The 13,761-nt window shown below is 39.3% G+C and overlaps 1 protein-coding gene across 1 annotated transcript in view; it reads left to right on the top strand.

Moving 5' to 3' along the window:
• Window positions 1-13,761, top strand: part of LOC126175120 (huntingtin) — a 539,564-nt gene that overhangs the window by 17,666 nt on the left and 508,137 nt on the right. Inside the window, exons 2-3 of the mRNA XM_049921673.1 lie at window positions 10,632-10,815; window positions 12,347-12,471. Coding sequence (XP_049777630.1) covers window positions 10,632-10,815; window positions 12,347-12,471 — 309 coding nt within the window. The remainder of the gene's footprint in view (window positions 1-10,631; window positions 10,816-12,346; window positions 12,472-13,761) is intronic.

Here is a 13,761-nt window from a genome sequence, read left to right as displayed (position 1 = left end):
TTCATCACTCTTCCTTCCTCACATGATATTTATTTGTGTTTTTCCACCATAATCTTTGTCTTTGAAATGAAATGTCATTGGATGGCATTTGCTGAAACTCATTTTTTTCATCTGTTACATCTTTTCTTGACCTGCATCTACTTCATGCAGTTTCAGCATGTTCCATAAGTTCCTGTTACCTCCAGTTTCTTTTAAATTTTCCTCCTGATCTGAGAAAGCATAAAATTCCTCTTCTATGTTAGAATCTTCTCTATCACTTCGTAATTCATCTTCAAATTCTTGGAAATGGTATTGGAGTATTTGCCATAAAAAATTATTTGAATATACTGTCCCTGGATTCCACGACCTGTTTCATTTCAGGTGTCCAAGTCCTATATATACGGTCATGTTGAGAATGTCCTGTAAGAATACCTTTTTCTCTCCGTTTGTATCATTTAGAATGATGTCTTTGTTTGGGTATGTGATTGAATGTTTCACATCCTGTAACACGTAAATGTCACACATTAGGCCTTCTACCTATCCAGATTTCGTAAGATGTTTTTTCGTTGTTGTGGCTATTTGTAACACGATTTCGTATGTATGCCACAGTGTGCATCATCTCAGTCCAAGAACTCTTTGATAAATTACTTCCTAGCAACTGTGACCTTACCATATCCATTAACATTCTGTTGAGGTGTTAAGCTATTCCATTTTGCAGTGATACGTATGTCATTGTTATTTCATGCCAAATTCCTTCAGGTTCACAAAACTGTGACCATTTGCACAAACAGAATTCCTGGCCATTGTCTGTGCAAATTCTCTTCTAGTGTTTTCTCATATGTTTTTCCATTTGAACCTTTCATGTACAAATTCTTCAAATACTTCATCTTTATTTTTTGAGAAACGCACAAATCTATATCTGGTTACATCATCCACGATACTCATTAAATATATATTTCCTCCAAGTCTTGAAACATCAATAGGTTCAATGAGATCACTTTGAACAAGTTCTGAAGTGGTTGTTCGTTTCTTCAAATCTTGTGATACAGTTTTCAGAAATGGTCTTCATGTAGAGTTACCCACCAAACGGCCAACACACAGGTTTATTTCATCCTTTTCACAGTCTAATCCCAGGACTGCTTGCTTTCTTATCTTGTTGCTTATTGTACGCTTACTGATGTGCATCATTCAATAATGCCAGAAGTGTAGAGATTTTGTGTTGCATTTGTTATTTCTCTGTATGTTTACTAATATGTCAACTGCACATACCTTCGTATTTGTACAGGGTGATTTTTTCCATCATATACAAACTCAAGGGATTGATCGATGAGAGGATATGAGAACAAAAAAGGTCTAATGCCCTTATGTCAGGAAATGGATGGTTTCCATGCTAGAGACAATTTATTCAGTGATACATTGTTGCAGAGACTGCAGTCTAATATGCGGTGTACCATGCAGCCACAGTTACAGTATCTGTTGAAAATGGTTTCCGTGTGCCTCAACACTTGGGTTTATGTGCCGTAGCACGTTCTGTCTCACACGCTCACATCGGTCAGGCTGCATCTGAACAATGTCAAAGGCAGCATGAATACACTGCTCCATTGTCTCCACATCGGGAATGGGCTTTGCATACACGATACTTTTGAGGTGCCCCATAACCAGAAATCGCACAGGTTGAGGTCCGATGAACAAGCAAGCCATGGAAATGGACCCCCCTCGTCTGGTCCATCGACTAGGGAAGACACGGTTGAGATGGATCTGAACATTAACAGTAAAATGCACTGGAGCACCATAATGTAGCAGCCACATAACCCTTCGAACCGTCTATGGTACTTCTTTCAGCACAGGACTTAAGGTCACTTGCAAGAAATGCCAATAGTTCCAGCCTGTTAGGTGATGTGGGAGGAGTGCTAGTCGCAAAATATGTTCACCAGTTATCCCAGCCCACACATTCTGGCTGCACTGAAGCTGATGATTTGTTGTCACCGTACCATGTGGGTTCTGCGTACCCCAGATGACTTATGAAAGTTGAAGATACCACTCCGCATAAAGGTGGCCTCATCCGTAAGTAGGATGGGTGACATGTATCGCGGAATCATGGTTGCCTGGTGAAGAAACCAGTGACAAAACTGCTCCCGATGTGGAAAGTCTGTCACTAGTAAGACCTGCACACACTGTAAGTGGTAAGGGTAGTAGCATTTGTTATGGAGAATGTTCCAGATGATTTTGTGGCTCACCCTGTACTGGCAGGCCAACTGCTTGGTACTGGCTCAGCAGTTGCTGTCCACAGTGTTAATCACATTTTCCTCCAAGTCTGGTGTTCAAAAATTTCGGGTTAGCTCTTCATGATTTCCTGCTTCCTTAAATGACTATGTCTCAGATAAATGGCAAAACATTGTTGCAGACATTGAATGCTGTGGTTGTTGTCAGTGGGGATAGGTCGTCTGACGGAACCTTGCTACCCGTTGCCATTTGTCTTAATGTATCACCATATCGGCAAGCTCTCGATTCGAATACAGAACCATTGTGTACAACGCTGTATCATGTCCACTAAGAGGTGAGTCAGCTGTTGAAATGAATGGGGTACAACATTACCTGTTACTATGCCAGTAAAGGGTGCTAGTGCATGATCTTTGAGGAACAGCACCATTCTCTAGGAGGAAATTGTGTTACTGTAACTTTGGCTGCATGGTACAGCACATATTAGACTGCAGTCTCTGTGTGTATGATTGAATGGATAAATGGTCTCTAGCATGGGAACCATACATTTCCTGACATAAGCTCATTAGACCTTTTTTGTTCCATATCCTCTCATCAATCAATCCCCAGAGTTTGAGCACGGTGGAAAAAATCACCTTGTATTATATAAATGGTCTTTGCCCTGAGTTTTTAATCATCAGTCTTCCAGATTCATCATAGACCTTGCAACCTTCTTTATTGAAAATGTTGTTGTTGTGGGCTTCAGTCCTGAGACTGGTTTGATGCAGCTCTCCATGCTACTCTATCCTGTGCAAGCTTCTTCATCTCCCAGTACCTACTGCAACCTACATCCCTCTGAATCTGCTTAGTGTATTCATCTCTTGGTCTCCCCCTACGATTTTTACCCTCCACGCTGCCCTCCAATACTAAATTGGTGATCCCTTGATGCCTCAGAACATGTCCTACCAACCGATCCCTTCTTCTGGTCAAGTTGTGCCACAAACTTCTCTTCTCCCCAATCCTATTCAATACTTCCTCATTAGTTATGTGATCTACCCATCTAATCTTCAGCATTCTTCTGTAGCACCACATTTCGAAAGCTTCTATTCTCTTCTTGTCCAAACTATTTACCGTCCATGTTTCACTTCCATACATGGCTACACTCCATACAAATACTTTCAGAAATGACTTCCTGACACTTAAATCTATACTCGATGTTAACAAATTTCTCTTCTTCAGAAACGCTTTCCTTGCCATTGCCTGTCTACATTTTATATCCTCTCTACTTCGACCATCATCAGTTATTTTGCTCCCCAAATAGCAAAACTCCTTTACTACTTTAAGTGTCTCATTTCCTAATCTAATTCTCTCAGCATCACCCGACTTAATTCGACTACATTCCATTATCCTCGTTTTGCTTTTGTTGATGTTCATCTTATATCCTCCTTGCAAGACACTGTCCATTCCGTTCAACTGCTCTTCCAAGTCCTTTGCTGCCTCTGACAGAATTACAATGTCATCGGCAAACCTCAAAGTTTTTATTTCTCTCCATGGATTTTAATACCTACTCCGAATTTTTCTTTTGTTTCCTTTACTGCTTGCTCAATATACAGATTGGATAACATCGGGGATAGGTTATAACCCTGTCTTACTCCCTTCCCAACCACCGCTTCCCTTTCATGTCCCTCGACTCTTATAACTGCCATCTGGTTTCTGTACAAATTGTAAATAGCCTTTCGCTCCCTGTATTTTACCCCTGCCACCTTTAGAATTTGAAAGAGCGTATTCCAGTCAACATTGTCAAAAGCTTTCTCTAAGTCTACAAATGCTAGAAACGTAGGTTTGCCTTTCCTTAATCTATTTTCTAAGATAAGTCGTAAGGTCAGTATTGCCTCACGTGTTCCAGTATTTCTACGGAATCCAAACTGATCTTCCCCCAGGTCGGCTTCTACTAGTTTTTCCATTCGTCTGTAAAGAATTCGTGTTAGTATTTTGCAGCTGTGGCTTATTAAACTGATTGTTTGGTAATTTTCACATCTGTCAACACCTGCTTTCTTTGGGATTGGAATTATTATATTCTTCTTGAAGTCTGAGGGTATTTCGCCAGTTTCATACATCTTGCTCACCAGATAGTAGAGTTTTGTCAGGACTGGCTCTCCCAAGGCCGTCAGTAGTTCCAATGGAATGTTGTCTACTCCGGGGGCCTTGTTTCGACTCAGGTCTTTCAGTGCTCTGTCAAACTCTTCACGCAGTATCGTATCTCCCATTTCATCTTCATCTACATCCTCTTCCATTTCCATAATATTGTCCTCAAGTACATCGCCTTTGTATAGACCCTCTATATACTCCTTCCACCTTTCTGCTTTCCCTTCTTTGCTTAGAACTGGGTTTCCATCTGAGCTCTTGATGTTCATACAAGTGGTTCTCTTATCTCCAAAGGTGTCTTTAATTTTCCTGTAGGCAGTATCGATCTTACCCCTAGTGAGATAAGCCTCTACATCCTTACATTTGTCCTCTAGCAATCCCTGCTTAGCCATTTTGCACTTCCTGTCAATCTCATTTTTGAGACGTTTGTATTCCTTTTTGCCTGCTTCATTTACTGCATTTTTATATTTTCTCCTTTCATCAATTAAATTCAATATTTCTTCTGTTACCCAAGGATTTCTACTAGCCCTCGTCTTTTTACCTAATTTATCCTCTGCTGCCTTCACTACTTCATCCCTCAAAGCTACCCATTCTTCTTCTACTGTATTTCTTTCCCCCATTCCTGTCAATTGTTCCCTTATGCTCTCCCTGAAACTCTGTACAACCTCTGGTTCTTTCAGTTTTTCCAGGTCCCATCTCCTTAAATTCCCACCTTTTTGCAGTTTCTTCAGTTTTAATCTACAGGTCATAACCAATAGATTGTGGTCAGAGTCCACATCTGCCCCCGAAAATGCCTTACAATTTAAAACCTGGTTCCTAAATCTCTGTCTTACCATTATATAATCTGTCTGATACCTTTTTTCCATAATTTTTCAGTGAGCTGCCCAGACAAGATTGCAGGGCATTTGGAGCCATGTGATGATGTGCTGTGGAATCCACTGTCCAGTAATCACTGTTCACTGTACTTGGCAGCACTCATACTAACAGCATCTAGATTCTTTTGTTCCCTTACAATTTTCCCTTTCCAGGACAGTTTCTGTATATGTGACCAACTTTGCAACAGCTGTGATAAATGAAGCTATCTTTCCACATTGTTTCTTTCTTCATTCGTTCCTGTCCTTTGTCATGTTTCATAAGTGACATTTTTCGGTACTTTTAATGACCAGTATTAGCTTTCAAGGACATAGTAGAAGTTTTACCTTCATTACATTAATGATGCCTAGCATCATGACACTTTTAATTGTAGCACTCTTAAAATCAGTATCTGGCAAATTACACAAATCTATAACTACTGCATCCCATTCATCTGGAAATCCACACAGAATAGTCATTACTTAACCTCTATCTTAAGTTAATACCCAAATGTTCACTAGATTTGCTTCAGTTTTGTTTCTCAGTCGTAGATAAATTTCCATTCATTCACAGTTGTTCGTTTTTAGTGAATATAACTTCCCTCTCAGTTGCAAAGTGTGAAATTTGCTATCTCGTGGGGCATACAATTTTTGGAATTTTTCAGATACTATTTTTGGATTTGAAAAATATTATATTTATGCATTTGCTGCTTATCAGATATGGAAAGTACAGCTTTTGCTACGGCCTTAACTTGATGTGTTATATATATTTCTTTATCAGCAACTGATGCATCTTCACCAGATTCTATCTCACCAGGCTCAATTAAAATCCACAAATCAGATTCTATTAACATTTTACAGATGCAATGCATGAATGTATTGCCCAATATTTGAAAATAATTCGTCTTTGCCACACAGATGAGTTTCAGATTGGCTAATTGACACTAACACAGTTCTCTATATATTTTGTTAGCATGACTTGGACCCGTTGTTGTAGTGGAATACAACTGTTGTATCACACACATTGCATTTATTAAGAGAAAAGCAGCAGACAACATCAAAGCAGTTACAGAGCAGCACTATAACAACACTTTGATTGTCTTTTTAAATAATGTCAAAGATAATTCAGTCATTTCACAGAAATGGAATGAGTAAATGAGCTCTTTTCCAACTGTATTTCTTTTAATAATGTATATAGTGCATTCATACTGAGGTCATCAGCACCCATACTAAACTGATTTGAGAAAAACGTGGCCAAAAATGTTTTCAAAAGCTAAAATATGAAATAAAAATCTGGTACACTTTGCTCCATTTTGATTCTTTTGCAGTCACACAGAAGCACAAAATGCACAAGACTCAATCATTTTGTAAGATACAGTGTCAAAATAAGCAAACTATAACTAATAATGTACACTGTGTTAAAGAATAAGTTTTTGGTCAACTCCCTTGTGCTGAATCAGTGAAGGTTGGAAGGCTTCAGCTGGTAGTCATTTGTTATTGGCTGCAGCCTACGTTACCTAGCTGAGATTACTCTGTAGGGTAGCCATTATTTTTTGCTGTGTTACTATGTTGTACTCCGCTGTGCTTAATACTGTGCCTCTTACTTATGATAAGTATATGTGATTGCTACAATTACCATTTTCATTAAATATGACAGTACATACGACAGCAATAGTAATGATTGTGAGCAACATTTAAGTGATTTTTATTTCCATTCATGACTTGTTTTGCTTGCATGGAGGCGTGAAGCAAATGGTGAGGTGCCTGTACTGCGGGAGGCGAACACCAGGCTGAAAATGACTTACAAGTTTGTGGCACCCTCTATCGGCAATGCTGGAATTCAATATGGTGTTGGCCCACCCTTAGCCTCGATGACAGCTTCCACTCTCACAGACATATATGTTCAGTGAGGTGCTGGAAGGCTTCTGGGGGAATGGCAGTCCATTCTTCACGGAGTGCTACACAGAGGAGAGGTAGCGATGTTGGTCAGTGAGGCCTGGCATGAAGTCGGCGTTCCAAAACACCCCAGAGGTGTTCTATAGGATTCACTTCAGGACTCTGTGCAGGCCAGTCCATTACAGGGATGTTATTGTCATGTAACCACTCCGCCACAGGCTGTGCATTATGAACAGGTGCTCGATCATGTTGAAAGATGCATAAAATTTTAGAAATTTTTGAAAACATAGTCAGCGATCTTTAAATTTGTGATTTCCGTTGACCCTTGATGCTCGTGTAACTGCTTGTGAGCGTCAACAGAACTTGTCTAGCAGTGTCCATCCACCACTCTGGAGTCTGAAGATGACTCTTTCATAGAGATGAAACCGGTCACTCACTCAAAATATATATATATATATATATATATATATATATATATATATATATATATATTTTAACAAGATTGCGATCAAGACTGTTTAAAATTTCAACTTTGAAAGATGCAATCACTATCCCCGAATTGCTCTTCAACAGTGGGAAGCAAGAAGGTGCTGTAGGCCTGTGCTGTGATACTGCCATGCAAAACAACATGGGGTATAAGCCCCCTCTAAACACGACCACACCATAACATCACTGCCTCCAAATTTTACTGTTGGTGATACACATGCTGGCAGATGACGTTTACTGGGCATTCGCCATACCCACACCCTGCCATCGGATCACCACATTGTGTACCGTGATTCGTCACTCCAAAGAATGTTTTTCCACTGTTCAATCATCCAATGTTCACACTCCTTATACCAAGTGAGTCATCGTTTGGCATTTACTGGCATGATGTGTGGCTTATGAGCAGCCGCTGAACCATGAAATCCAAGTTTTCTCACCTCCCGCCTAACTGTCATAGCACTTGCAGTGAATCCTGATGCAGTTTGGAATTCCTATGTGATGATTTGGATAGATGTCTGCCTATTACACATTACGAACCTCTTCAACTATCTGTGGTCTCTGTCAGTCAACAGACAAGGTTGGCCTGTATGCTTTTGTGCTGTATGTGTCCCTTCACATTTCCACTTCACGATCACGTCGAAAACAGTGGCCCTAGGGATGCAAGCCCCCTCCATGAAAAACACGGTCACACCATAACACCACTGTCTTCAAATTTTACTGTTGACACTACAAATGCTGGCAAATGACGTTCACTGGGCATTCGCCATACCCACACCCTGCCATCGGATTGCCACATGTGTACCGTGATTCGTCAATCCACACAACGTTTTTCCACTGTTCAATCGTCCAGTGGTTACCCTCTCCACACCAAGCGAGGCATCATTTGGCATTTACCAGCGTGATGTGTGGCTTATGAGCAGCCATTCGACCATGAAATCCAAGTTTTCTCACCTCCCGCCTAACTGTCATAGTACTTGCAGTGGATAATCATGCAGTTTGGAATTCCTGTGTGATGGTCTGGATAGATGTCTGCCTATTACACATTACGACCCTCTTCAACTGTCAGCAGTATCTGTCAGTCAACAGATGAGGTTGGCCTGTACGCTTTTGTGCTGTACATGTCCCATCACTTTTCCATTTCACTATCACACTGGAAGCAGTGGCCCGGGTTCCCGGGTTCGATTCCCGGCGGGGTCAGGGATTTTCTCTGCCTCGTGATGGTTGGGTGTTGTGTGCTGTCCTTAGGTTAGTTCGGTTTAAGTAGTTCTAAGTTCTAGGGGACTAATGACCATAGCTGTTAAGTCCCATAGTGCTCAGAGCCTGGAAGCAGTGGACCTAGGGATGTTTAGGAGTGTGGAAATCTCGCGTACAGACGTATGACACAAGTGACACCCAGTCACTGACCACGTTTGAAGTCCTTGAGTTCCCTGGAGTGCCCCATTCTGCTCTCTCACGATGTCTAATGACTACTGAGGTCACTGATATGGAGTACCTGGCAGTAGGCGGCAGCACAATGCAACTAATATGAAAAACGGATGTTTTTGGGGGTGTATGGGTACTTTTGATCTCATAGTGTAGATTAAGTCACCTGAAACTGTTGCTGCATGTACTTTCAAAATAAATATGGAATTGGTGTATTGTTTTCACAGAGTATTAGTATGCACAAAGGCTCACATTTTATACAACAGTTTCAGCAGTGATGGAAAAGATGTTTAATAGTGCACTTGCACATTTCTGAAATCGAACAATTCTAATTTTTACTGCAGAATGGTGATAGAGGTGACTTGAATCACCATGACAGTTTTTATGGCACTATAATTATGTACATATGGCATGATATTTTAGAGGTTACATTTGTATTGTGTTGGATCCCAACTTCAGTAGCACGTTGCAGGTTCTCAGTTGGGTATAGGTTCATTGATGAAGGTGGCCATGACAGTATAGTCTGCAAAACATGCTGTGGAGATGGCAACAGTATAAGATTGAGTGCTATTCTGTTACAATAGGGTACGAGTATGAATTTCCATGAGACTTTGTGTTGCTACTGTTGATATGGTTAAGTATCTGTCATCAAAATACAATTGGGAACAGGTGTTGCTTGAAATGTGTCCCTTACTGTTAAATCAAGTGGCATACCAAGACATAGTATTGGCTGCTGCTTTAACTGAAGAACTTGAGACAAAGACCACTCCGATGGTGGGACAGGCACAACGAGACAAAATGCCACTCAAACTGTGAGCAAAAAGACACTGCCAGCGAACTGAAACTTGAAGTACTGAAAACAATTCAGACCAGTAGCTGCAATGAGGAGTGTTCACACTTGTACAACACAGGACCAGATCGCCTGAATGACGCAAAAAAGAGAGCTACTGAGAGCATTGACTCATGAATGTGCAGAGGCTGAGAAACTTGCTGCATGGTAGGCATCATGGAATGTGATGAACACGTCTGCCTACAGACTGTAACAACACAAGAAGAAAGAAGATGCTGCTCCATGGAATTAAATATTACACAAGCAACAATCCACTCACTCGAAAAAACACCTGAAAAAAACTTGAAACATGAATTGGCTGCTGCAGTAAACAAACTACTGCACAGCAAGATAGTTGTCCATTCTTACATATTGCGGGTCTGTTGTTGCTTGCGTAAATGACGGGGCACACACTTTCTTTCTGCAGTATGGCCCATCACAAGCACATCTAACAGACTGTAATGCTGTGATGTGTATAACCTCTGTTTGCCATATTAACTCATTTGCAAGTTTTTCCATGAAATGCAGATCTTTTGTGTTGTTCTTACATAGTCTGGCAGGCCCATAAAGAAGTTCTGCTCTTTCTGTTTGGTGTGCACATGCAAATTGATCTTTGTAGCAATTTGGAACAAGTGAGATCATTATTTCCAATTTGGTACTAAAGCTTCTACTTACCAAGTAATGATGTGAAATGGTTACAAGTTGTGATGTGATGTGTGTCTCTGGAGGTGTGAATAAATAATGTGTGTTATTCTTAAAAGCTGGAAATGTAGAACAGTGTATCCTTTTAGAAATTTCTTTAACACAGTTTTTATTTTTAACAGGGTGAAAGAAAAGATTGCGCATTGTGTGACAATAGCTGATGCTATGTGCCAGACTGGCATAAAAGGAGCGTCAAACTTTTCCCATTTGCTCAGTGTTGCAATTGAAATCTTGCTACAGTTATGTGATGACCAGCATTCTGATGTACGAATGATCGCAGATGAAAGCCTCAACAGGATTATTAGGGTGAGTCTTTTTGTAGAAGTTATCTTTCATTAGTTTCTGATACAACTATTTTTATACATAGTATTCTAGAATATTGAATTGCTTATAGCATACTGTGATAGTGTAGTTTCAGAATGCACACTGAGTGTGTTTCCTTACAGTGAAGCTGAATAATTCTAGAGCAAACTTTCCTGTTTTTCATTTGTTTCTTCCTTCCTTCCTTCATTGTCCTGTAGTGATATTAATGTATAATTGCATACTTTACCACTCTTTCTATTTTGAATGTTCAACAATTCAGTTATTGTTGTAATTATTTTTGGTATTAACTCTTCATTAAATGCTGCTACAATCTTTTGCAGTTACTCAAAATTGCTCTTAGACTAATATTGGGATGTTTCCTTACTAAACCATATTCCCATTATTTCAGTTCTTATTTTAAAAATGGGAAGAATCTATTCTCCACCTCTCGTAGCTTTTTATAAGTTAGATAATCTCCTTAATGAGATCTATTTTGCCTTCTGTATTTTACTCTGTATACTTTTTATGCTATTGACTGTATGCAGTACTGAATAAAAAGGTGTAGTTGCCAACCATTCGGAACAATTGGCTGACAAGTGTGCAAAATGAAATTTTGGCACTGGCAATCAAGAATAAAGGGGAATGATGTGAATATAGCATTCACTAATAGTGTAAAATTGAAAAATCATGTATAACATGCTATACAGTTAGTGTCTCTTTTGTTGCAGACTTCTTGATTTTCCAATTGCTTTACACACAATTTCTTCACTGTCTTCCTTTTGAATTGCCAGTTGCCAAAATCCAATGTTTGATGTCTCGGTTTCATTTGTTCTGCTATCAAGCTGGCTTCAATTTTTCCTGTTTTTCCAGTTTGTGAATGGATATGCTTCATTTGTATTATAAATTGTCACTACAAATTTTGATTTAAAAATTATACATTTTAATTACTTTAGAATGCGGCCAATAAAGCTATTACAGGAGCCCTATTCAGGCACCTTCCAGGCTGGTAGATCTCGTGTTGTATAATAGCGTCCTGGGACAGAATTTGTGTACTCTGTGTGTCTGTGTCTAGTGTTATCACAAGTGAAGGGGTTGGGAATGTTTTAAAAATATTTGCAAATTGTGTAGCTTTAGTGGTTCATGGATACCAGCCCTGTATTCATCTAGTTGGATGTGGGAAACTGTCTAAAAACCACATCCAGGGTAGCCTGCACATCGGTACTTGTTGTTAATCTGTTTGCGGATTTGATCTGGATCCACAGCATCTCCCTGCATTTTGGAAGCAGCATGATTACGCACATGCTTATGCGGTTGGGTGAAATTAGAAGTTATGATTGCTTTGTGTAGTATACTCAACTACGTTCATTATTTAATAACCCTCTTTGTTATCACTTCAGTTGCAAGTATTCTTACAAAAGAAACGTGAACTAAGTATTCAGCCTTTTTGCTTGGTAATGTGTTTAGCAGGCTTTAAATTATATCAGTATTGTTAAGTATAGATATGAATTCCTCACTTGAATATTTGTTTTTTTAGGCTATGGCTGATAGCAATATTGTTAAGATCCAAGTTGAACTTCATAAAGAAATAAAGAAGAACAGCAATCCTCGGAGTCTGAGAGCAGCATTATGGAGGTTTGCAGAATTGTGTCATATGATCAGGTACGTTGAATGTGTTAATCAAAGAACAAAAAACACGCTGCTACCAGACACCGTACATGAGTTTTACATTTATTTGTTTGTTTGTTTATTTATTCATTCCTTAATTCAACTCTATACAATTTCCATTACATAGGTATAGTCAGGACATACACAATTTCAATTATATTTATGTGCATAACACAATACAGACATACCTAATTTAGTGAGAACTAAAGTTAGTTACCATTAAGATGAGTACCCAGCACCAATCCGATATATAAGTTGCCAGTTTTTGAGAATACAGTATAATATAATTTCGTGATTAAAAAATCTACTCATGAGGCTGCAACAAGAGGAAATACACGAAATGATTAAGGAAATGTGAAAGCTTTTGGGGCCAGTGGCTCTTCTTTCTGGCAGAATTGTTACCGGGGAAGGAACAGGGATGAAATAAAAGGACCGGTGAGATTTAGGAAATGGAGGAGTAATGGAAAAGTCTTTCAGAACCCTGGGTCAGGGAAGACTTGCCAAGCAGGATGAGAAGGAAGACCCCTCACCTGAATTTCTGGGTGACTATTCTGTAACCCTCCCCATTTTCTAAACCTCGTCAATCTTTGTCCTTCATCCCTCTTCCTTTCGCTTCAGCCCTTCTGCCAGAAGAACGATCCACTGACTCCAAAAGCTTGCCCATTTCCAGTACTTTCATATGCGTTTTCTTTTGCTGCCAGTTGGTGAGTAGATGTTTTATCTATCCCATTATACAACACCAATTCAAGATTTCCATAATGTAGGATGGATGAGATAAAAACATGAATATCACACTTTGATGTCCACATGAATTGATATTCTCGTCCTCACAATTTTACATTTTTCACCAATTCATTTTTGCAACATACACCATGCAGTTACTAATCTTCAAAATCTTACACTCTGGAAAGTACACACGTTCTATATTTATATTTTGTGTTATAAATACACAGATGTCATAATAATTTCTTGTTTGAAGGACATCCTCTCTATTATTTAGCTTCTAAGTATGTTATATCTGAATGTTACTATCTATTCAGCCCAAACATCTATTGTAGTAGAAAAAATATTTCTACTGTAGTTGGAAAAGGTACCAGTATACACACTAGTTATTTCTAATTACACACTTGCTTGACAGGGCAGCACTGGATCAGGATTGTAGTAACATAATAAGAAACAATCAGTAACATGTATTAATAGTGATAGTACTAATTCACAGCTTTATATAACTTGACTAACAGTTTGATATGTGCAACTTGATTTCCTATATCTGTTATGATGAAA

Source organism: Schistocerca cancellata, chromosome 3 (genome assembly GCF_023864275.1).
Source record: "Schistocerca cancellata isolate TAMUIC-IGC-003103 chromosome 3, iqSchCanc2.1, whole genome shotgun sequence".
NCBI lineage: Eukaryota > Metazoa > Arthropoda > Insecta > Orthoptera > Acrididae > Schistocerca > Schistocerca cancellata.
The sequence above is the reverse complement of the archived record's forward strand: the minus strand, read 5'-3'. Positions and strand labels throughout refer to the sequence as shown.